We start from the raw sequence: 24,280 nt of genomic DNA, 5'->3' as shown, positions 1-24,280 counted from the left end.
TGAAGGCGCAAAGAACCAGCCATGAGCAGTCGTGATCGGTCTCGGGTGCCTGCGCCCAGCGACGTCCCTCCGCATCGAGAGCCACGCCGGATGGGCGACGGTCGCAATGGCGGTTTCACTGGGCCCGGCGAGGCAACAATGTCACGGGCGGAGAAGTTCGAAGACGAAAAGAGACGAATCATTCAAAGCTGTTTCTCGAAGAAGGACAGCGACGGCTCTTGTACGTATACATTTCTTTGGTCCTTTACGTTCCGCTCCAATTTGCCTGTTGGGGCAGAGTACGGCGATTGAGAAGGGAATTCGGGGGCCATTACAAGCCTGCTGCTTTCCTGTAACTCTAAAGCGATAACCTTGCGCCGAGACATGGGAATCGCTCCTACAAACAGCATTCTGGACATTCAGACTGACCACCTCTACGGCAACAGTGGTTGAATCGTACATAACCCATGTTCGCATTATAGAAGACGCGGCGCATCCGTCGACCCCTGCCCCTCCCAATTCACCACCTGAGAATAAAAAGCCCCGAGTTATTATCGTCGCTGTTAGGAGATCAGGAAGAGTGCGCATGCATAAAGCTCGAGAGAACAACGATGGCACATTCTCTATCGGGAAGACATGGATGCTCGACGATTTGTCCTCGATTCAGTCATACACCGGCTTTGTCCCGTCAACGCCACTGGAGCAACAACATAAGCAATGGGCTGCCGCTGTGGGCTTTATAGTAACTGTGGGGAAACCATACTATTGGCATGCTAGGAGCTCCAAGGAAAAGGATTTTTTCATCGGCAGTCTCGTGAAGATCTATCGGAAATACACCGGCGGAAGAGTACCGAACCTCATTGGGTTTGATGATCGCGAGAGGCAATTGCTCGTTGGAAGCGCTTCTCCTGCTCCTCCGGGCTCTCGAGGCACCGGGCAAGGACCTGCCACTCGCTCCCCCTCTTCGCAGGGCAGCCGGCCTCAGTCGCCATACACCGGTCGCGCTCCCAGCCGAGATGGCCCGCGAGATATTTCCCGTGAGTTCAGACGACAGCCCTCTGAAGAGCACGCTCTACGAGCGCAAAGAAGTCGAGATCAGATGCAAAGGCCGTCCACAAGCCAGTCGGGAAGAGTGGCTGCTCCTTCGCCGTTGGGCCAGACTCCCCAACCGCCGGGAGCAGTTCCCCCTGACCCACGAGATGAACCTCCTCCGCGGTCAAATGAACGTCTGCCCAAGGCACCCGTACTACCGCCACCGGAACCAAGAACCAAAGAGGTTCCTGATAGTCTGGCTGCTGCTAAGCCAGTGTCACATACACCGAGCAGCCAAGCAGATCTTAGCCCAGACCCTCGACCATCACCCTTACCACAGAACGGGAAAGCTGGCCTAGAACCCAGACCTGCGCCTCGGACCGAGAACTTAAGCTCGAGTATGCACGAGATTGGACGCGATAAGGACGCTCGTCCTAGCACAGCTGTGTCTGTGTCTGCCGAGAACCCCGATGTTATGCAGACCCCGGCAAGCAGCATGGAAGCAAATAAGTCTTTGGGCGAGAGCAGGGAAACACTGTCAATTCCAGAGGCGCAGATAGAATCTCAGGCCATTGATAAACCAGCTGGTCCCGTCAAGATGCACTCTCCCGACATACCACCTGCACTGAGACCAGCTTCGTCGAGAAGCAACAATGTATCTACACCATCTGTGGCCGCTGCACCTCTGGAAACAGCACCATCCGTGACTCCTCTACCCGCAGCTGAGGCGAGCGAACCACCACGGGAGAGATTACCAAGTCCACCCCCGGTCGGCTCTCCGGAATCTTCCAAGTCTGTTGAAGAAGAGTCAGATGCACACCGCCCGGGACTGGGCCCGATGATCAAGAAGAAACCAAGCAGAGACATTGCGGGTGCGTTACGCAAAGCCGCCACTGCCTACGGCGCGTTCAAACCCCGACCTGGTGGTGCTGGTGAGAGACTACTGGCCGCAGCGAAGAAACAGCAAAGTATGTCAGATGAGCCGGACGGGATCACCGGCGTCGTTCCCGCACCCTCGCTTCGGGTTGCAACTGAGCCCACCCCTGGAGCTGCGTCTGGCACGTCCGAGAAAGAGACGCCCCCTACCCTTCCGTCTCCGATCAAAGAAGCGCCCTCTCCCGTGGCTCATACCGCATTGGAGCCTCCCACGGTCGAGGTTACACAACCTCCAGCGGCTGAAACTACAAGGATCGCTGTTGAAACTCAGGATGAAGCTAGAGATACCGCCAGGGATGAAGTCAAGACCGTCGCAGATGAAAGAGCAAGGTCTGTCTCTCCGTCGCCGAATGGCCGTCGTAGGCGTCGCGAAGACAACACTATAAAGTATTGTCAGGCGCTGGGGATTGATTCGAATATCCTGGAAGGACGGGGTGCAGACTTTGATGATATTTTGACTGATCTTGGCTGGAATGGACGTTTGAGCGATGACAAGAAGATTGAGGATCTCGAGGCAGACATTCGTCGTGAGATCGGGCGCGTCGAGGCCACAAGCTGGCTCGGTAACCTCGAACAACAGGAAGGCAAGGTAGACCAACTGGCAAGGTTAATTGACAAGACTATTGAAGAGTGCGAAGAGCTGGACGGCCTACTAACTCTGTACTCCCATGAACTCAACGTAAGTCTTCGCCGTGACTCTTGTTTCTTTTCCTGCTAATCATATTGTACAGACATTGCACGAAGATGTGTCGTATATCGAGACGCAATCTCAAGGTTTGCAGGTGCAGACTGCCAACCAGAAACTGCTTCATAATGAGCTTCAAAATCTTTTGAAGACGCTTTCTATCTCTGTCGCTGACTTGCAGCCACTCAAAGAGTCGTCGCTCAGCAATCCAGATGGTTTGAGAGAGACCGAGGCGGCTCTATCGACGCTATATAAAGCCATGCTGATGATTGATCCCGATATATGGCAGAACAAAAAACGGTTGACTGATGCTGCTGGGGAGCAAGGGAGCGTGGGAGTGTATGCCGACACGGAAATAGGACAGATGCGCGCCATCAAAGAGAAAAAGGAGGAATACCGAGCACAGTCTCGAATGTTCCTGCAACGACTCCGTCAGTTCATGGCTATTGCCTATAAGGTGGCCGAGCAGAAGAGGGTCGATGCTGCAGCGAATGGCCCCAAGGATCCTCTCAAGCCGGATAGCGAAGCTCGAGCGTATTTCCGTCAAGAGTTATGGATGTACAACGCTTTGATGCTTTTTGCCCGAGAGGTTAGCGGGTCCGAGTGGCATGGACTGATCAATCTATACGAACAACAGGCCAAACTGCCTTATCAGAACGAATTCCGGGACAACAACCTGGCGTGGAAGAGAGCCGGCAGAAAACCTAGTGGGGAAGAACAGGAGCTCCTCTTCACCCACCAGGAGAAAGAAAAGGACAGCGAGGGCATTACAATGGCAGCACGTAAGTTGACGGTGCGACGGGGCAAAACGATCAGGGCCGCAGCGGGTCTGCGGCTTACCCCGGGTGAAAAACAGCATGGGAGACTGGAGCCCTGCGAAGTCTTTGCCGGCTCACTTCAGGAAACGCTGAAGATGATCTCTGAAGAGCAGAACTTTATTGTTCATTTCTTCCACTTGAGCTCCTTGAGCAACATTGAGTTTTCCGACTTCGTCGCCTCTGGCAACCCCGATGAGCGACCACTTCCTGATTTCAGCGCCAGGCAGCCGCATGATCCCGACCGGGGGATGGCTAGAAAAGTCGAGCAGATCATGGACGAGCTCTACTCGTTCTGGTCGACGGACATGCAAAACCTTGTGGACTGGGCCATCCAACCGGATCCTCTGTAAGCCACATGGATTCTATAAGAATTACCACGGTATGCAAGCTAACACGTACATAGGCAAGGAATTGGGATTCTGTCTGCTCTGGAAAAGGCCATGTCGGACTTTGATGACACCAACCAGGAGTTCATTATTCGCTGCCTGCAGAAGCTGCATTCCCGTCTGAATGGCCTGTTTAATCGCTTCGTTGACGAACAAATCCGGGGAATCGAGGACACCAAGGTCAAGGTCAACAAGCGGAAAGGGGTCATCTCGTTCATGCGCGTCTTCCCCAACTTCTCTGCGGCGGTTGAGAATATGCTCTCTCAGCCGAACCAGGAGTTCTTTGACATTCGGGTCAGTGTCAATGAGGCATATGATCGGATCAACCGAGCTATGTGGGAGTCTCTGAAATTTATTGCCAAGGAGGCACCGACCGGAGTGGGTGCTAGTGCGGGTGACCCCGAAGACAAGGAAGTGCTGAACTACCATATCCTTCTCATTGAGAATATGAACCACTACATTGAAGAGGTGGATGTGCGCGGCCTCCCTGTCCTGGAGCGGTGGCGCGATCGAGCGCGCCAAGATTACGATGAACACCTGAAGCTCTACCTGGACCTGGTGATCCATCGACCACTGGGTAAGCTGCTCGAGTTTATTGATTCCGCTGAAGGGCTGATGGCCGCGGGCGGTAACCCAGCGGACATCGCGAGTCGGTCCAGCCACTCCCGGTCTGTTGCCAAGAAGGTGTTGGCGATGTATGATGGCAAAGAGATTCGGCGCGGAATTGAATTGTTGAAGAAACGAGTGGACAAGCACTTTGGAGATGCCGACGACCCGGGGCTCAGCCGCAGCCTGGTCTTGAAAGTGCTTCGAGCGTGCGAACGGCGGTATGAGGAAGCGTATGATCGGACGCGACACGTGTTGGATGCAGTCTACGAGGGGCAGCTTGAGCTGGAATGGCGGAAGGAGGATGCCATTGCCATGTTCAACCGGTAGTATTTTTTTCTTGTCTTTCTGTTGTATTGCTTCTCAGCCGCTTCCTTGTTTGTGTTATTCAAGGCTGCAGGAGTATTTATGAAGCATTGACATTGACGACTATAGAACTACGGCGTATTTGGATACAGCGTTCGATGGATGGTCTTCAAGCTAGCCTAATATGACAGACTTCTGTATTTGTACTACTGTCACTTCGACTGTGCAATCAGTCGATATATGCGAGTGAAGGGCTTTGTACTTTTCTTCCCAGGATCCGCCACCGAAGCTAAGAGAAAAGAACAGTATGATATCTAGTTTGGACTTGTATACCGACTGATTACGAGTCGGCACTAAACAATAGACTTAAAGAGAACCACAGCCAGCCATCAATGTGATTATTCTACATGATCTAATCACACTACAACATCAGACCAAACTCAATACTCCTGGATAGGACCAGAGCAGGATTGACTGGCAGTCACACCAGCCTATCTTATAGTGTAAGTGTAACGCCGCCTGAATGACAATAGCCATTATCAACATTCAACGCCGTAAAAGGCGTAGGCGTAGAGTCAGGACAACAGGCTTTATGCTTTTTCTCAGGCAGCCCAGCCGCACACCCAAAGCCACAGTTGATTTGCAATTTCACTGCCCAATTGACAATGGCCTCCTCTGCTGTCTTGTCATATTGGGAACTGGACTCCTTCTGCGTCTGCATACATTTACAGGCTTACAGAAAGATAGAGCAGGTTGTCGAGGTACGGAGTACGGATACTCCGTGCGCGGTGTGATTGATGCATGCGAACTAGCAGAAGCAGTCTGTATTTCAGTCTGTCTGTCTGTCGAATTTTGAAGGCCTACTCGTGCTTGTGCTTGTGTTCGTGCTCGTGCTGACCGCATACCTGACCCAAGGCCAAGAGGAGAGGGATGGAATGGATGGGATACACGGTAAGCTGTAAGCCGCATCCTAAATACTGTGGACAGGACTCGGTGGATGGTTGGGAATTGCACCAGAAATGCAGTTGCAGTCTGCAGTTTTGTTTCGGAGATACGGATATCCCTGTCTTGCCATTGCCATTGCCACTGTCACTGCCAGAGGTATGTGTTTAAGAGCTCAGTCTACTTTCGTAGATTAGCTATCGAGTATTTAGGTATCTATGAATTGTCTTGTACCAGCGTAGTAGATATCCTCATTAAGCTAATGCATCTAGGCTCATCGTCGTAGTACCTCTACTAGATATAGACGTGCCTGGGCTGAACTCCCTGACTATTGGTTCGATTTGAAATGATAAACCTACGAGTTCGTCAGCACACTTCCTACCATGACAAACAACTGACCGACAGCTGATGCAAAGACAGTTGACAATCCATTATCATGATATGGATATGGATATGGAATATAGTAGCAGATGATATGCTGCGGTGTGGGGGGTTCCAATTGGTCTATGCCCTAGATTCCCACTCAATGGCTTCATACTGGCAGACGAGGTAGGTCGATGGACCTGAGTCTGATTAATGATGTCGAATGAATTCAGCCAAAAGCAAACAAAATATCAGAATCAAATATACAGGCACCCCCTCCCCGCCCTCCGGAGTAGCAACTTACCCTCCCTTGACATCCACTGCATCATGTTCGGGACTCTGCATTGGAACCCTCACAGCAAAGAGGCCGAGTTCATCGAGTGGCCGCATGGCTCCTCGAATCCAGAAAAGAACCCAGCCTGCGATCGGTGCCGGGCCAGAAAGGTATGAAATCGTGTCATACTCTGGTGATTGTACTGATAGCTGGCTACCTTACAATATGTAGGTCAAATGTAGGAACCCCAATAACGAGGGCTGCACCCGGTGCACGCGCCTGGGGAAGACGTGCACGTTCAGTCCCGGCAGGCAGCGTGGAAAACACAGAGTAAGGCATTCGCCGCGTGAGCAGCCGCCATCGTCAGTGTCGGCGAGCTCTAAAGGCACAGGCACAGACAAGGACGAGGACAAGCCATCTCCTGCTGCAGCGCCAGGTATAGCAGAAAATAACGATAGCGAACGAGGACAACAATCACTGCTGGGCGACACCTTCGACTTATCCTTCCTCGCCGACTTTGACCATGAACCGAGCGATCGACACGGCGAGGACATCAGCTTAACCCTATTCTCCACCATCTTCACCAGCACCAAGACGGACCCCAAGCCTGAGCCTGAGCCAGAACCGGAGCCCAGGATGTCAATGTCAGCAACTCTCCTCTCCCCGCCCCTCACCTCAGATGACGAGATCCAGCACTGCCTCCCCGGAGCCGCCCACCAAGACCTCGACATCTGCATCGCGAAGACTCCATCCACCGCGTTCCCCTCCGGGCCATGCCAATGCCTTGCCGCCGTCGCCTTCGCGGTCGAGGATTTGGAAGCCAGCTGCACCACCGGCCACCGTGTCGAGCTGGACTCCATCACTGCGTACCAGAAGGAAGTTATCACGCGCTGCCGCTCGCAGCTCAAGTGCAGCGGGTGCATGGCTAGGCGGGAGACCCTCGTGCTGCTGGTTTTCATGCTCGAGAAGATCGTTGCAGCGTGTGGACGTATTGTAGCTCTGTACCGGGTGAAAGACGCACAGGTACAGCTACACCTACCATCCCCGTCTTCGGTGCTAGCCAACCCCCATGTCGATGGCAATGGCGACGGCGATGATGATCTTGACCTTGCGGCATGCACGCACGCCGGGGCAGTCGCGGCCACGTCCACCGACTGGCGGAAACTCCTCCTGGGCGACTATGAGATTAGCTCGCCGCTGGAATGGGAGCACCTGGTCCGCGTGCTCGTCTTCCTCCAGTTACGGGCTATGATGGAGCTCTTGGCGGATGTGAAGAGCACGGGGGGTGAGGTTCTGGGGGAGACGCTGAGCGCGAGCCTCGCGCAGGCGGAGATACGGCTCGGCGAGCTGGAGAAGGACATACTTATTCTATAGACTGGGAGCTTTCATGCTGACAGAACTAGGTAGTTTGGCTGCGCATTACCGTGCCAGAGGAAGAAGAAGATGAGGCGAGGAGGCTGATCATGCCTGCTCAGTGCCTCTCTCACCAATGGCCCATTCTCCTTCGAGACGGAACGCGGAGACGCCATGTTCAAAACGCCGTCTCGGTTGTCACGAGCGAGCACGACTGTAGCGAAGAAGAAGCCAGAGATCTGCAAGAAGCGCATTCGCGTCCAGACCGCCAAGTATGTCCGCGTGGTCAAGGAAACCCGGACCATAGACTCCCTCAACACATGGCTCAAGGTGAGCTCAAAGCCTCAAAGTCGGTCAAACCGATCAAGAGCATCATCAAGATACTACATAGTGCATCTCTTATGTAGCCTACCAATATACCGAAGCGACAGGTCTGGCTGCCTAGCTCAACAACCCGGCATGCCTTGGCATCTTCATCGAAGAGATCCAACAGCTGTATGTGGGGCAGAACTACGACCTCTACTGGACGCATAACATGCTATGCCCGTCCGTCTCAGAGTATCTGAAAATGGTCGATCTGAAGGCGGGCGGTCTATTTCGCATTCTGACACGGTTGACGGTCGCCGAAAGTCCTGTCAGGACAAGATGTCGGTGTCGGACGATGCTCTGAACCAGCCTAAGCTGCCTCATCGGGCGCTTCTTCCAGATCCGCGACGACTACCAGAACCTCGCGTCGGTGGACTACGCTAAGCAGAAAGGGTTTGCCGAAGACCTCAATGAAGGATAACTCTCATTCACACTCATCCACTGCTTGCGGGCGGTGGAGTCGGACCCCAAGTTTGCGGGGGAGGCGATGCGGTTGCGCACATTCCTCATGAAGAGGAGGCTTGAGAGGAAGCTCAGCAATGAGGCCAAGCGAGAGGTGCTAGCAATTATGAAGAAGACAAAAGGCCTAGAGTACACGCTCGGTGTTCTCAGGAAGCTGCATGGCGATTTCCAAAAGGAAGTGGGAAGCTTAGAAGCAAAGTTTGGTGAAGAGAATTTCTCATTGAGGGTGATGTTGGAGAGGCTCAAGGTGTAGAACTGTCATGGACCATGGTACTGTTCTGTGTCTCTAGTTAGAGATTAGAATGGACGAAGCCCCAATACAATATTACGCTACCATCCTGCTCAGCAGAGTCTGCTCGACATTTCTGGTCAATAAGCGCATATATCTGGGTTGAATTTGCGTTATAATAGAGTATTTACTCTGACAGATGGAATGTGATTGATGATTGATGACGATGATGCATCTAAGTACACGAAGTGGTAGACCGTAGGAGTCCTGATGGTCATGTGACAGTTCTTTAGAGTCAAGTTAATAGATGACACGTGACCAGACTCGTGCTTTTGGGATGTCCTCCTTGTTCTTCTCTATTAAGTAGCTAGGTCGGATCACCTAAACTCAGGCCATGATTCTTGGATTGGTGAAAATGGAGTAGTCTATAAAGACACTTCCACACCCACAGGCTCTCTATGCTGGTCACTATAGAGGGAGTATACAACGGCATAGTCTGCATTGAGTATGTCACTTCTCCGACAAGGCCAGGTTCTTCGGGGGAACCTAGGAAAATATGTCATTACGAAACAAATTCAAGAGACGGTGTGGTTTGCAGAGTATGTTTCAGGCTCGGGAAGGACAGCTGAATGACTTGTTTTCGCTCACTTCGACAGAAATCAGACAAAGGCAAAAGTTATAGCCAAGGGAGTCTACGGCCATCCTCGCGTTACGAATGAGCGAGATGTTCTTAAACGTTTTCAGGGTCGAACACCGTACTTAAGGCCCTTGACTGACGAAATTCAAGAACCGTCGGAACCACCAATTATCGTCCTTAGATACCTCGAAGATCACCTTCTGAGCTCATCGATAAAGAAGCAACTAAGTCGAAAGGAGCTGAAGCACGTTGCACGGTGCATTCTGGAAGCATTGAATGTACTCCACGAGGATGGATATGTGCATACAGGTAAGTAGATGAGAAATGGGTTTTCTAGTCTCCTGCTAATTCTCTTGGACCGAAGACGTCAAACCTGATAACATCTTCGTAAATTATAGAGAGGGAGATAACCGGTTTTCAGATGTCCAGCTTGGTGATCTTGGAGGTGCCTGTTCTACTAATAGCGCGATCGCTAAAGAAGGCACACCAATCGGAGCACCTATGTGGTCTAGTCCTGAAGTGATAATGGAAACGCCTTGGAATACCGCCACTGATATTTGGTCGTTTGGTGCTGTAGTGAGTGAGAACCATATCTCGGGCAAAAGAAGCAATACTGATGCGTGTTCACTTGCAGCTTATCAGTCTTATTTATGGTGGCAACTTTAACCTTTTTCGGCCACGTACTGTTCCATATGGTCATGAAGAATACAATCTGGAGGTTCTGAAGCAGCAATTCCGATACTTCGGTCCGTTTCCTCCGAAGTACGAAGAGATTGCAGGCCCAGAGACAGTTACAGCTATCTTATACCTCATGCAAGAGATCCCGCAATCTCAGACCACGCCATTTCAGCGAACAACAGAGCGTGAGGTATGCCAAAAAGACAAGGCATTCATTGGCAAGATTATGATGATGGATTGGAGAGATAGACCTACAGCAAAGGATCTTCTGCAGGACGAGTGGTTTCAAGAAGACGGAGAAGAATAATTCCTAAATTGAAGTTTTATATTCCGTATGACTGAATCACCAGGAAGGGTAGAACACGGTTTGTCGGGACGGGGTGGTCGCTGTCAGCTGCCAGGAGCAGAGGATGCTACAAGGGAGGTTCATTATTAGATAAAGCATCATGTTGCCTAGTGCGCGGCCTCTGGCCTTCTTCACTCCGAGTTTTGGCTGACTGAAGTTGTTTCGGTTGTGATGAGTTTCCCTGGTGGTTCACGTCAGCCACTGCATACTTCCCGTCAGCCATCCCCCTTGCCACTTCACATCAGCCAAATCATCTATTTCATCAATCGGGCACGTTCGGTGAAAGACACTTATTTTTGCCTACCTTGCTACATATAGGCTGGACAGCTGCACAGTCGGGTTTGAGCTGTTTTTGGGCTAGAAGATCAACGTGCAAGTACCTCTCCTCATCCCTGTCCGCACTGTTGCTGACCTCGTCTCAGTTGCCAACGGCTATCGGATAGTTCATCTCTCTGAACATTAGTCTACTTTTCCGGTGCATTTCCTCTTTCTGCATCAAGTGTTCATCGCAATAAGGAATTCTACACTCACAGGCCAGCTGCCAGCGGTCGAAGCAACAATGGTAAACCTTCGCACCGTCCAAGCCCACAATGCGGCTCTCACATCCCTAGCCTCAGGTATCGTCGCGGTGTTTGGTAAGTTCAATCTGCTCAAACATTCCACTCTCTACGATCAAACGATCACTAATACCCTCCAGTCGGCGGTACCTCTGGTATCGCCCTCTCCACGGCCCTCGCCCTCAGCCGTCACACCGCATCGCCCAAAATCTACCTCATCGGCCGCAGCCAGTCCGCTGCCGATGCTGCCATCGCCTCCATGAAAAGCATCAACCCCTCCGCCCAGCCAACCTTTCTCCAAGCCGACATATCCCTTCTCAAAAATGTCGACAGCGTGTGCGCCGAGATCGCGGCAAGAGAAAAATCAATTAACCTGCTCTTCATGACACCCGGATATTTGACGCTGAAAGGCCGGGACGAGACGCCCGAAGGCCTTGACCGAAAATTCGTGCTGCATTACTACGCGCGGATGCGATTCATCACCAACTTGCTTCCGCTTTTGAGCGCAGCCGCTCAAGACCCCTCTGTCGACTCCAGCGCCAGACTATCCCGCGTGGTCTCCGTCCTAGACCCAATGGTCTCCGTCCGCGCCGGCGGCGCCGGCACCCTCGACTTCTCTGACCTTAGTCTGAAGCATACCTTTAACCTGAAAAAATGTGGTTGGCATGCCAGTCTGATGGGTGATTTTTTCCTGGAAAACATGGCGCACCGATACCCGCATACCTCCTTCGTCCATGCATACCCCTCTGGAGTGGCCACGGGCGTGATGCGTGAACTGCCAGCTGGACGAGTACTGTCGGCTGTGCTGACGCCACTGTTGAGACCATTTATGGTCCCGCTCGATGAGAGTGGGGAGAGGCATTTGTTCGCGGCGACGAGTGGGATGTATCCTCCGAAAGCCGAGGGAGAGGGGAGGGAAGGGGATATCGCTGTTGGCAGCGACGGGACGAAGGGGAGTGGTTGCTACTGGTTGAATTGGGACGGCGAGGTGTTTCCGCCAAACAAGAAAATAGAGAGGACGAGGGGAGAGGGCGCGGTGGAGAAGGTGGTGCAGCACACAGAGGAGGTTTTCAAGCAGGTGTGCGAAGAGGGCAAGACGTACCCATGAATGCTTAGAGAGATTGCTCCGGGTCAGTTCCTGGGATGATTCAGATTGCTAGTTCAGCTCATTTGGCAAGCGACACGCATGATATCACCTCTGGGATACGGCCGCGGATTTGCTGTGGCCTTGCCTGGGGTTCTTCTAGTTTGCTATTGGTATATAATGTTTAATTCCCTTTTCAAGTCCTTGACGCGCATTAGAGGCTTATCATATCCTTTGGAGGACAATTGTGCTCCTTAGCTTAACGACCAGGGTTGTTAGCTGTAAGCAAATATGGCTCAACGACAAAGTGACACCAGGTTGGAGTCAAGACTTTGCTAAGCCAAGTAAGCTGCCATATTAGTGGAGTGTGTGGGTGTGGGTACCAGAGCGGGAGTGGGTGGCGGAAGGGCAGCCCAAAAGAGCTCAACTGCGACCAGCTTTGCAAGCTGTCATCTAGAGAGGTAGTTTAGTTCAAATTATTAGTAAAGAGACGAGCGTCTTCGTCACTTGAATGCTTGTCCATTGACCGGAGCGTTTACCAATAAGTTGTTTTGCTTGGTTGACTCTCTCTCTAGGTGGTCTCCACTGTGTATATATATCTGCCCAGGTCCACGTTCCATAATGCACCTTTTTCAGCACAACTCCAGAGGTCATGTACTAAGGCAGACAGATGCAAATACCAATAGGAAATCTTGACATTCTAAGCAATACTGTGTCTCCCTGCAAATGAGGAGCATTTTAGGGTTATCGACAGACGAACATGTTCGTTGAAAGAATCGAACGTGTTTCAGAGTAACTCCTGAACCGTACCAAAGACTCTGGCATTGTTTGACGATCTGCACTACTGTCTTATCACTGGTTGGCTGAAGGAAAAGTGCGTACGCAGTACCGAGTAAAGAGGCGATCATCTTAATATCATTATTACTTATTAGAGAGGTATTGACACTGTAGATAGTGATGTATATGTATCTAGGTGCGATCGGGTCTGGTTCAGGGGCCGATGCGGCGCCGTGGTTGGAGCAAACTCTTTTCCTTTTTATCAATTGGTGAGATGACGAGTAACAAAACCGGAGAGTTCAGATACATCGTACTGGACTATCGCTGATGTGGATTAGCAGAACGTGCGATAGAGATGCATGGCTTGATCGTGTCAATCTCGATCGAGGGAGAATATAAAGGCTGGGGTAGGGGTCGCCGGACTCGATCATGATTCGAGGGACTCGGGATACTGAAAGAATCGGCATAAATAAGTCCGATACTTGCAATTCAATATCGACAGTTATATCAACTGAATGAAATTAGGCTTCATATTTCGAAGAATCCAGCCTCCAGACTAGTAGACTAGTAGTATCTGGTAGGTTCGTGTGTTCAGCCCGTCCAGTGTGACGATCAATCAGCAGGTTTCCTGCCTGGGTGCCTGGGACTTTGCAGCCGGAACCCTTTTTCGTAGCTTCAATCTTCCATTGTGATCGCTTCTCTACTAACCTTTCTTCTCCCTTTCGCCTTCTCACTCTCTCTTATATCTATTATTGAACTCTTTCTGCCTTTTCCTGCCACTCTCAATCGGTAAGCATCCCGCCATCTCCTTCAATTCTCCCTTTCCCCCCTTCGAACGGCGATTTTCTCCACATTTCTCTGGCAAGGGGAACTTCTGCTGGTTCTCCACAGCGCAATAATTAATGCATCCACCGCTATCAAGGGGGCCAAGGCGGAGAAAATTAAACTCAAAGGAGAGGGGAAAAGAAAAGAAGAAAGCAGACTGACGTTTTGCATTTTCAATGCTGATACTGAATTTGTTTACAATTCTAGGTTTCCTGTTGCGCTCCTGTCTCCAGCCCTCGAGATCATGATCCCCCGTCACCGACGCTCTTTTCTGATTTAACGACGCACATTGACATCTTCCGTTACCTGATGTCCCTCCAGTCCTCAGATTGGCAAATCAACTCTCCTTAAAAAATCTCATACGTCTCCACGAAAGCCGTGTCGATCACACACATATTCTGGTATCTAAGTGTTCGCTCCGAGAAATCGCACATTCCACACCTGACTAACAGTCCATACATATCCCTAGAGGCAAACACTCGCATGTAGCAGCCCCTCATTCCTTCGATCGGGAAGATATCGCACTTTCAAATTCCGATCCGTTGCTCGCTTCCATCGATTGGCGCACCGCACCGCCCCTCATTTCTCGACGGCCGTTGAAGACCACTGCGGGGCTTGCCCTGTGTCGCTCGTTTCATAGCAGATATGCCCTGGCGGCCTCTGCCTCGGATTGCCTTCGCCGTTGCCATATATCCTTTCCAGCCGTCGACAGCGGCCGACCTGCCGCTAGAGCTTGGCGATGAACTATACATAATCGAGCAGGGCGGCGTCAATGGAGAATGGTGTCGTGGGTACCTGGTCGCGCCGCCGTCGATCTTGGCGGGTCTGACGAGCACCAAGGGCCAAACTCTCGAAGCGAGGGTTTTCTCCGGCATCTTTCCTCGCAATTGTGTTGAGATTCGGGAAGTGCTCGGCGACAGCGACGGGCAGAAAGCGCTGACGAATGGCGATCGATTGAGTGTTGATCGAGGAGCAGAGGATCCGGTGATAGACGCGAGAAGCAGCGTCGCTTACTCGCAGGATGATGAGCATCTGGCCGGTGAGGTATCGGATGTCATCATTGCCAAGAAAGGCAAACCCTCGCAGATCTTTATCCAGAGGCTCGAGGACGGTCAAGCAAGTCCGGCCTCCATCAATCACATCATCCAGACACCCTCGCTTCCTCATACGCCGGTGACGCCAGTGACCCTGACCCCTCGCGATCCGAATGCGCCCAAGCCAGCTGCCCCGGTTCCAATGCTCAAGATCGGTGACGAGACCCCTACCTCGTTGTCGGAGCCGCTGGTCGACGAGATCGCATCATGTCTGCGCGAATGGCATTCGACGAATCTCCATGAATTACTCTTGGCGCGTCAATATGACGTGGTGGAAGAGATGTACAACCTGGTCCGAGAATTGGACTTTGCGCGGAGGCAGTTGTTGCACGATGTGTTGACTGCATATGAGAAGGAGGCATTGCGGCAAGAAGTGGTCTGGAAGCTTGTTCGCGGTAACAAGATGCTGGGAGGGGAGGTGATCGTGCGAGATCCTGAGCAGAGAGGCCGATTATTGACGGGCGAAGATTGTGCTGTCAAATTGGCCAAACTCCAATCCGAGATGAGCATGTTGGACGAGAGTCCCACTCAGCACTCTGATACTGCCTCGCTACATCATCTCCTCCTCGAGGTTAATGCCGTCTCCGGTAACTCCCCAGGTCCAGTCACTCTCGCCGTGCATCTCTGCTCCCAAACCGATGGTGGCGCCCCTAAGCCCTTATCGGAGACATACCTGCTAGAGATTCCGTCTCCCGAGTCCTTCGCCAGCATGGGCCAGAGCAGTAAGTTGAAAACTCTCTTCACTGATTTATGCGCCACGGACATTGGGGATGGCTCGGCCAACGGTCCGAAACTATATCTTGTTGTTGAGGTGCGTGTGCCGGAGACTCCGGCAGTAGGCGCCCCTCTCCAGTCCAGACCGTCAATCTCTCGAGGTAATTCCTCGGCTGCGAAATCGCCAACATCCGCCGGCCAGCCGGGCAAGAGTAGCCTCAGAACTCGTCGCAGTATGATCTGGAGCACTAAGCCGCGGGGCCTTCAGAGCGCCGAGCCAGGGAAGGAAAGCTCCGCGGGGCCGCCCCAATCTTCCGAGAGTTCTTCCAGTACCAAAGAACGAGCCGATACCCAGTCTCCAAAGTCATCCACGACGCTGCGCACTCTTGGGGTCGGTCTGCTGGAAGTATCGCAGATCCTTCGGCAAGAGAAAGACGCTGAGCAGGTTGTCAACATCTGGTCTCCGTCGTCATGGTTGGAAGAGGGCGAGGGCCATGTTGATGGATTTGACGGGTTGGTACGCACGCTGCTCCCAAGCCCGAGCGGGAAATACGTGAGATCTGAGCGCGCGGCTCGCATACATCTACATATGTATCCATTCGTGGACTCCGATTCCGACGCCCTGGTCCGAAAGAACCCAACCATTATGCACAATGTGGTCCAAACGAAGCGGATCGGCTTCTCTCAAGCGCCATCGAAACCTCGGTCCGACATTTATGTGACCATTTCTCACGCTACCTTTCCCCCCGAAGCTCTCCTGTCACATCCCCAGGCGGGCCAGCTGCTGGTGCCGACAACTACGGGGCTTCGCAACCTGCAATTGACCCTCGAGGTGCGGGCAGCCTCAGGATCCCGAGTTGAGAAATGTGTCTTCCCATCGTCCAACAACGTAGCACACACAGCATGGCGGACTACGATTACGGAACGGGGCACGCCCTGGAACCAGACGATCCGTTTGAACGTGCCTACGGAGGACATACCAGGGGCTCATTTGATCATGAGCATTGCGGACGCTCCCGAGTTTCCTTTCGCCCTGGCATGGATGCCATTGTGGGATAACCAGGCATTCATCCGAGACGGTCCTCATTCTCTGCTGCTGCATGCGTACGACAAGCTCACGTCCAGCATCGAGAACGGCAAGGGTGCCTACCTGTGCCTCCCGTGGAGCTCACTCGGAAAGAACGAATCGGCCAAGGATGAAGCGATTACTGGGCCGCTGGCCACACTGCGCTTGGAGACTTACCTGTGTAGCACTGAATACTCCCAGGACCAGGTGATTCTGAGTTTGCTGCACTGGAAGGACCGGCCGGTAGATGAGGTCTTGGAAACCTTGAAGAGGGTTCTGTTTGTGCCTGAAATTGAGATCGTCAAGCAGCTGAGCAGTGTGTTTGATGCGCTATTTGGGATCCTGGTGGAAAATGCCGGAAATGAGGAGTATGAAGATCTGATATTCAACAATCTTGTGACAGTACTTGGTATTGTCCATGATCGACGGTTCAACCTTGGCCCGCTGGTTGACCACTATGCTGACAAGCAATTTAACTTCCCCTTTGCTACCCCCTGCCTGATGCGAAGCTATCTCCGTCTCCTTCAGGCTAGTGCCGATGTCCAACACTCGCGGAGTCTGCGTGCCACATTCAAGGTCGGTCGACATGTCCTCAAATTCATCATCAATGCCAGGCAGCAGCAAAAGGCCAAGGAGGAAGGCATCGGCATTACTCGCGTCCAGTCCACTTTCAACCGGGACTTGCATACCATCTTCAAATCGCTGGAAGTCCTCATGAGGAATCCGTCACCCGCCATGGTTGGCAGCAAGACCCTTGTCGTGCAGCATTTCCACACCTGGCTCCCGGAGCTATCCAAAGTCATTGGCAAAGACGAGATCATCATGATTGCGCTCAGCTTTATGGACTCTTGCAGCGACGTCAAGGGGCTTCTGGTGCTGTACAAGTTGGTTCTGATCCAGCATTACACGCAGCTGGAGATATTCGAATCCGGAGACGAAAGACGGACTTTGATCTCCAGTTGCATTGGTTGGCTGGAACCGTACTGGGGAGCCGCTGGATCTATCACCGACCAATATCGCGATCAGGTCCGGTTGAGTTGCGCGATCGTGGCACAGCTTTTGAAGCAGCCAGATCCGTTGCTGTACGGATTCATGCCAAATATCGTATCGTCATACTATTCCATCATACCGGACGGTGTGGAGGAGACCAGCTATCTGTCTCTTCTCTTCAACAAGTCTTTCCCCTTCCAGGTCAAGGCCTCCAAAACCAGCCAGAAATTCGATGAGGCGCTGGTCGAATTGTCGGCGATTATGGCTGCAACGGCAACGATCGCCAAGCCGAAGAAGCCGGCACTCAAGGGTCCGGAACTCGCTACGTTTATTTCCCAAGCGTTCGAGGTTCACAATTCGATTTTGAACTGCGAAGCGTATCCCGAGACTTGGTTTAGTGTGCATGTGTACAATCACCGAGCTACTGTAAAGAGCCTGGAATATCTCGCTACACTACTGATCAGCAAGTTTTTGCCCGCGCCGGATGATGCAGAGAGCTTTGACACGAGGCTATGGGAGAGCTTTTTCATGACTTTACTCAAGGTCGTGTCTAGCGATGCACTGGCCTTGGAAACATATCCCGAGCAGAAACGACGGGCCGTCTGGAAGATCGCAGGCGACGTTCGCGAGCAGGGCGCGGAGCTACTGCGCTCCAGCTGGGAGGCCATCGGTTGGGAAACGACAGATGACGACAGGGAGCGTTATGGGCTGCGCAAGCTCGGCGGCTACCAGGTCCAATATGTGCCTGGCCTCGTGGCCCCTATCATCGGACTCTGCCTCAGTGTACACGAGGGATTACGACATGTCGCAGTGGAAATCTTACGGACCATGATTCTGAGCGAATGGGGTCTGAACAAAGAGCTTTCCATCATCGAAACCGAAATCATATCCAGCCTGGACCACCTCTTCAAAACAAAGAAGGTGAACGAGAGCATTATCCAGAAGCTGTTCGTCAGCGAACTCCTTCAATACTTCGAGGGCTGCGCTGCCTTTGACGAGGACCTCTCCGAGGCCGTCAAAGGCCTCATCGCGACCGTCGACGAACTTTTGGATCTGTTTGTCGCATCACAGAGCGGCTCGATGGCCGAAAGTATGCATACATTGCGGTTGATGGAATATATGAAGGATATGGGCCGGGAAGACATCTTCATTCGCTACGTCCATGAATTAGCGGACTTGCAGGCGGCCGCGGGCAACTTCACCGAAGCCGGGCTTGCCCTCCAGTTCCACGCCGATCTCTACGACTGGGACCCGAGGCGAGCAGTTCCCGAGGTGCTTGATCCTCCGTTCCCGGCGCAGACGTCGTTCGAACGCAAGGAATCGCTGTATTTTGCCATCATCCAGCATTTCGAGGATTCCAGGGCCTGGGCCCATGCGCTTGTCTGCTACAAGGAGCTTGCGGAGCAGTACGAGCACACAGTGATGGATTTTGCGAAGCTTTCGCGCGCACAAAGCTCGATGGCCAAGATCCACGAATCCATTGCCAAGGAGGAGAAGCAGCTCCCTCGCTATTTCCGTGTGGTGTACAAGGGGCTCGGGTTCCCACCTACCTTGAGGGACAAAGAATTCATCTTCGAGGGCGCACCAAATGAAAGAATGGCTAGCTTTGTTGATCGAATGCAGCGAGAGCATCCTGCGGCGCAGATTGTCTCTTCTGGCGAGGTGCAAGACTACGAGGGTCAATTCTTGCAGATCACCTCCATCAGCGCGCACCGGGATATGACGCATCCGGTCTACCAACGGTCGAAAATTCCACAGGCCGTCAGGGATCATCTTTTGATCTCGGAACCTTCTCAGTTCTCTTCAACGTTGAAGAGACACGTCCGCGGCACGGATGTGCAGGAGCAATGGGTGGAAAAGACGATCTTTACGACTGCCGAGCCGTTCCCGAATATCCTCCGCCGGAGCGAGATTGTCGCCGTGGAGGAGGTTGCGCTGTCGCCGCTGCAGACGGCCGTCGAGCGAACGTGGCGTAAGACGCAGGAACTGTCGTTGCTCGAGCGACGAGCTGCCTCGGGCGAGGATGCGGGCCTGTCTAGTCTGACGGAGGCGCTGCAGCAGCTGCTTGATCTCAACTCTTCCTCGGCCAGTTGCGTGGCTCTCTATCGACAATTCCTGGCGGAACCTGATGAGGACGAAACTGAAAAGGCCGAGGAGTCGGCTGACCCGATGAAGAACGCTTTGGCCGTGGCTCTCATCGACCATGCCTTGGCCATTAAACATGCTCTTGCGCTGTATGCCCGTCCGGCGCACCAGGCCACCCAAGCGGAGCTCATGCGTCAATTTGAAGAAGCCTTTGCGCCGGAACTCGCCTCGCTTAGTCCTGTGGTGGTCGAGTCCCCGGCAACTCAACGCCAGTCTCCGGTTTCCGCAGAAAGCCGGCAAAAGCAGTCGCAGTCGCGCTCTATCAGTCCGCGCAACCACGCGCGCAAGCCTTCGGAGAAACCGTCCGTTAGCCAACGGATCAGCATTATGAACCCTTTCAAACGAGCGAACCACGCACCGAACGGGTCAGTGGCCACAGTGATTGACTTGAAGACGGAAGACAAAGACCATGACGACGATACTGCCACGATCCACAGTCGAACCACCGCTCAGTCCGGGACTCAGACGAAACGCCGGAGCTTTTTTGGGGAGATGGTCCACAAGCACGGCTCATCCATTGCCGCCTCTACGGAGGAAATACAAAAACAGCGGTCGAGAAGCGGTTCTCGCTCGCAGGACAACCGCAGTCGAAGCGGATCCCAATACCACGGGCCGTCTGGAGATGATTCTATCACCAGCGTCAAGGGGGGAGGGGTGGTCAGAGCCACTTCTGTCAGAGACAACCACTCGGTACGGTCTCCTGACCGCAGTCAGGTCGGATCGCCCGGCGGCCATTCATATAGCCAGTCTCACAGCGGAGGCGTCCGCGACTCTGTGATGAAGAGGTTGAGCCTCTTCAAGGGAGTGGGTCGCAAGACCAGTCGTCTGGAGATCCGACCCGAGACAAACGGCGTTCTTCATGAAGAATAATCAATCCTTTTATCATTAATGTTGGACATTACACATTAGTCCTCTTTCTTCTGTTCCAGCGTCAGTTATATGCATCTGCACATGCGCAGGCAATATGCATTGAGCGTTACATTTACTCAGCTGAGATCATTCTTTCTACCTTTTATACGTGGATATACTTGTCTTTGTCTTTTGTCTGTCATGATTGATACCTTTCCTAGATACCTCTGCAATATTATAGCAAATAATGGATTGTCTCACCTGGCTCTTCTGCTGTAGACAACCTGTACTCGTAGATATACACCCACAGGGGTTACCTACGAAGCAACTGGTAAATCCAAATCCACCACCCACGGGGCATTCACAGCCCTATACCTTTCATCCAGCACACTCGCATTCACAAACAGTGTCTCCTCCCCAAACCGCAGCGGCCGCCCCGAGTCGACGCTAACATCCACATACGCCCCCCGCTCCTCGCGCACCCCGTCCTCATCGCACACCACCCTCGTCCCTCCTAGAGCCATATCGGTCCCCCACTCCCCTCGCAGCGCACCATGCCCCTCATGTATATGCCCAAAGACATGCATCCGCGGCCGCGCCCGCTTCACAGCAGCAAACAACCCCTCGCAGCCTACACTGCCCCCATTGACAACGGTATCAAGCACCCCCGCCGGCGGGCCATGCGTGATCATGATATCCACAGCTGGGAAGTCGGGAACTACACCCGTCGTCCCTCCTGCTACTGCTGCATCTGCATCTCCAGCTGGCGTTTCCGCAGCAGGAAGGTGGTTGAATCTATCCCTGCCCCGCGGATACGCAAACGCCCACCCACAAAACGCAGGCGTATACGGCGAGGCATACACGCTCAGCGTCGCGCCGGTACTCAGCGTGAAGCTATGCATTCCCTCGCTCAAGTACCGGATCCCCGCGGCGCGGGCTTCAGGACTGCAATACAACTGCTTTATGGCGGCGGGATCCTCGCGTCCGGCGCGGGTCTTGAAGCTGGTTGGCGGGAGGGCGGCGTAGTATGCCTCGTCGAGGGTGATGTCGTGGTTCCCGGCGATGACGAGCTTGAGTTCTGCGTCTGCGGCTTTGAGGACGGAGAGCGTGGTTTTGTGTTCGGGGAGACTGCCGATTGTTGTGAGGTCGCCTGCGTGGATGAGGATGGTGGCTTTTGGGAGGGGATGGCGGTAGGGGTGTGGGGAGGGAGGGGGGTGGGGGGGGGGTGTTGTGGGTGTCTGAGATTAGGAGGAGGCGGGTTTTTATTGTTTTGTTTTCCATGACTTGTATTTGGTACAGTGTGTAGATGTTGTGTAGTTGTAGAGTGGTGAAGATGATTGTTGTATCTTGAGGGGGATGGCGGAGTTTTCTGGTTGCCCGGGGTTGTACGTCAGAAGTCTACTAAACGATCATTAAACTATCATGCGAGAAATAACATAAGGATCATCCCATTGATTGACAGCTCAGAGCTCTACAGACATTGCATATGCCGATGCCCAGATCATGATATTTTCTGGAAAACATTGCTGAAACTCCGAAACCACCCTTTTACACGACACGCAACGCAATACCCCAAATAAATTTTTTCCTTTACTTGCGGATAGCACGCTGGTAGAAAGCCAGCTCATCACCCTCCAGGATGTAACCGTCGACACGACCGCTCTGGCCGGGGCGGGAGGCGATGACGGCGTACAGACGACCGGACTCGAACTGCTTCTCGATGGCGGACTCGACCTTGCCGTGGTCGGCGAAGCGAGCGGCCTGCTTCTTCACGACGCTGTTGCTCTTCTTCTCGGTGGTGGTCTCGGCGGCCTTCTGCTGGCGTCTCCGGCCGATGGGCTGGCCGTAGTGAGCCTCGTACCATTGTCTGAAGGGAGCGGCATCAATCTGAACGACGGCGGACTTGGTCAGGGTGTTGGTGCGGACCAGTTCGTTGTTGGAGGGGTGGTAGGCCACAACGATGACACGGGTCTTGCGGGAAACGCCCTCAGAACCCCAGGAGAAGTTGCCCGACTCGAGACGGAGGGCACGGAACTTGCGGTTACCACCACGGGTGCGGACCAGGTGGATTCTCTTAGCACCGATACGGGTGTTGGCGGGCTGGCGACCCTTCTCGAACGCCCTGCAGTATTCGTCAGAGATGTCAACAAAAAGGATGACTCGGGGTCATACCTCTTCTTGCGGTAGGTGGCCCTCTTCGCACCGGTGGCCGAACGCTTGTGGCGGGAGTCGCGTGAGATACCCATGTTTGCGGTTGATGTAGGGAACTATCGCAAGATCAGGTCAGCCAAAGCCCTGATTGCAATCGAAACTTTTGCGTCCGGTCCTTCAATTTCTTCCGTCGCTCGCGTCAAGTACCGATATCGAGTGCTCGCAACAGTGCCGAACCAACAGTCGTCAACCAGCAGTCGTGAACCAGCAGTCGTGAATCAAGCAGACGAATTATTCTTCGAAGATAATCCAAATTGCGCTGTCTTGATGTATCGTTGTCGTCTGTTGCCTTCTTCCGAAACCGCCAACGAATTGTCACGATACACCGTGGACCGACCTCTCGAAAGCCGGAAGAAATTGAAAGACTGAATGCAAGCAAGCAGCAGGTTGAAACTCACCTCTAACTCTGCAGCCCTTCACCAGGAACGCAGCGGGCAAGGGTCGTTGGGTTGTCGTGGAGTTGATGTTGCTGGTCGTCGACGCTCGGGAATTTCGCAGTGTGGCTCACTGGCTCTTGGCTCGCTTGTCGATTCTTGCCCTACCCCAAAGTGCGCGCTAGCCCGATGTGGTGGGCACGTGACTGCACCTTTACTCCACTCTTCGTAAACAGAGTAGTCAGCTCCGTAGAATAGATGGAATTATGATCGAGGTACAATAGACTACAGTACATCCTCTGGTGGTATCAATCACTCCTCCGCTCCCTCTTCGTCCGCTCCTCCCTCACCATCTCATCAAACCTCCGCCACACCGGTAATCCCTCCACAAAATTCGACGCAATCCACGCAATCCACAACCCAGACGCAACCCGCACCCCATGCGGCCTCAACCTCTTAACCGCCAACAGCGTCGCCTCCACCAAATGCACGCCTAGAATCAACCCAACCACCACCGGCGCAACGTCGTAGCAGAACCGCGTAAACACCGGATACCGGTCCAAGCCCAACGTATCGTAGAACACACTCCCCGGCAGGAAATTGCTCCGCCGACCAAGCACCACCAGCGTAGCAACCACCATGGCTAGCGAGACGATCTGGAGCCCCTGCGGGGGCCGGTACTCGCGGATAGTAATGTCGGAGAGGCCGAGGCGCTGAAGGGAGTCCTTGTGCATGGCGACGACGCGGGCGCGGGTTTCGGAGAGGGAGGTCATGGGTGGGTTGATGGGGACGCTGTAGCGGGTTCCTTTTGCGGTGATAAGGAGGTCGGAGAGGGAGATGTCTTGGAGGATGGCGGGTTGGGCGTAGTGGGCGGAGACGCCGCAGTACGCGCGTAGGTAGAGGGAGAGTGAGTCGGCATGGCTGCTGTTCATGTGCTTGATTATGAAAGACTTGGTGGTTGCATCGGGTGCCATTTCGTCTCTCTCGATCTGAGCTCAGTGGATGAGGTTTTGAGTGTTGATGGTTGACTCCTTATCTTATAGACTCTAACTGATGATCAGCAAGCGTACCTCGGCTGAGATTGACTACCGTCTGTTGATTCATGTGTAGCACTTACCTGGGTCAGGTTTGAAATTTGCACGGTTGCACCATTAACAGACCTCAAAGAGTCCGTTTGGAATAGACCTTGTCAATTG

General features: G+C 53.1%; 9 protein-coding genes across 9 annotated transcripts; 6 read left to right on the top strand and 3 right to left on the bottom strand.

Moving 5' to 3' along the window:
• Window positions 1-21: 21 nt before the first annotated feature.
• On the top strand, window positions 22-4,772 carry Aspvir_006364 (GTP-Rho binding exocyst subunit SEC3; the record flags this gene model as incomplete). The annotated part of the gene is made up of 4 exons (XM_043269566.1): window positions 22-220; window positions 426-2,626; window positions 2,679-3,796; window positions 3,854-4,772. 4 exons carry the CDS (start codon window positions 22-24, stop codon window positions 4,770-4,772), a joined length of 4,437 nt encoding a protein of 1,478 aa, XP_043125501.1.
• A 1,608-nt stretch (window positions 4,773-6,380) lies between these two features.
• Aspvir_006363 (Zn(II)2Cys6 transcription factor domain-containing protein) lies at window positions 6,381-7,701 on the top strand (the record flags this gene model as incomplete). The annotated part of the gene is made up of 2 exons (XM_043269565.1): window positions 6,381-6,497; window positions 6,559-7,701. 2 exons carry the CDS (start codon window positions 6,381-6,383, stop codon window positions 7,699-7,701), a joined length of 1,260 nt encoding a protein of 419 aa, XP_043125500.1.
• Window positions 7,702-7,854: 153 nt separating this feature from the next.
• Aspvir_006362 (uncharacterized protein) lies at window positions 7,855-8,467 on the top strand (the record flags this gene model as incomplete). The annotated part of the gene is made up of 3 exons (XM_043269564.1): window positions 7,855-8,010; window positions 8,126-8,314; window positions 8,387-8,467. The coding sequence occupies 3 exons, from the start codon at window positions 7,855-7,857 to the stop codon at window positions 8,465-8,467; spliced, it is 426 nt and encodes a 141-aa protein (XP_043125499.1).
• Window positions 8,468-9,244: 777 nt separating this feature from the next.
• Window positions 9,245-10,359, top strand: Aspvir_006361 (uncharacterized protein; the record flags this gene model as incomplete). The annotated part of the gene is made up of 4 exons (XM_043269563.1): window positions 9,245-9,336; window positions 9,394-9,683; window positions 9,739-9,950; window positions 10,009-10,359. The coding sequence occupies 4 exons, from the start codon at window positions 9,245-9,247 to the stop codon at window positions 10,357-10,359; spliced, it is 945 nt and encodes a 314-aa protein (XP_043125498.1).
• Window positions 10,360-10,957: 598 nt separating this feature from the next.
• Window positions 10,958-12,063, top strand: Aspvir_006360 (uncharacterized protein; the record flags this gene model as incomplete). Its single annotated transcript, XM_043269562.1, has 2 exons — window positions 10,958-11,033; window positions 11,096-12,063. The coding sequence occupies 2 exons, from the start codon at window positions 10,958-10,960 to the stop codon at window positions 12,061-12,063; spliced, it is 1,044 nt and encodes a 347-aa protein (XP_043125497.1).
• A 2,223-nt stretch (window positions 12,064-14,286) lies between these two features.
• Window positions 14,287-20,520, top strand: Aspvir_006359 (guanine nucleotide exchange factor DCK1; the record flags this gene model as incomplete). The annotated part of the gene is made up of 1 exon (XM_043269561.1): window positions 14,287-20,520. One exon carries the CDS (start codon window positions 14,287-14,289, stop codon window positions 20,518-20,520), a length of 6,234 nt encoding a protein of 2,077 aa, XP_043125496.1.
• A 296-nt stretch (window positions 20,521-20,816) lies between these two features.
• Aspvir_006358 (uncharacterized protein) lies at window positions 20,817-21,980 on the bottom strand (the record flags this gene model as incomplete). Its single annotated transcript, XM_043269560.1, has 2 exons — window positions 20,817-21,737; window positions 21,975-21,980. The coding sequence occupies 2 exons, from the start codon at window positions 21,978-21,980 to the stop codon at window positions 20,817-20,819; spliced, it is 927 nt and encodes a 308-aa protein (XP_043125495.1).
• Window positions 21,981-22,089: 109 nt separating this feature from the next.
• Aspvir_006357 (40S ribosomal protein eS8) lies at window positions 22,090-22,745 on the bottom strand (the record flags this gene model as incomplete). Its single annotated transcript, XM_043269559.1, has 2 exons — window positions 22,090-22,621; window positions 22,672-22,745. The coding sequence occupies 2 exons, from the start codon at window positions 22,743-22,745 to the stop codon at window positions 22,090-22,092; spliced, it is 606 nt and encodes a 201-aa protein (XP_043125494.1).
• A 647-nt stretch (window positions 22,746-23,392) lies between these two features.
• Aspvir_006356 (DUF2470 domain-containing protein) lies at window positions 23,393-24,058 on the bottom strand (the record flags this gene model as incomplete). The annotated part of the gene is made up of 1 exon (XM_043269558.1): window positions 23,393-24,058. One exon carries the CDS (start codon window positions 24,056-24,058, stop codon window positions 23,393-23,395), a length of 666 nt encoding a protein of 221 aa, XP_043125493.1.
• Window positions 24,059-24,280: the final 222 nt, after the last annotated feature.

This window comes from Aspergillus viridinutans (genome assembly GCF_018404265.1).
Source record: "Aspergillus viridinutans IFM 47045 DNA, scaffold_4, whole genome shotgun sequence".
Taxonomy (NCBI): domain Eukaryota; kingdom Fungi; phylum Ascomycota; class Eurotiomycetes; order Eurotiales; family Aspergillaceae; genus Aspergillus; species Aspergillus viridinutans.
The sequence above is the reverse complement of the archived record's forward strand: the minus strand, read 5'-3'. Positions and strand labels throughout refer to the sequence as shown.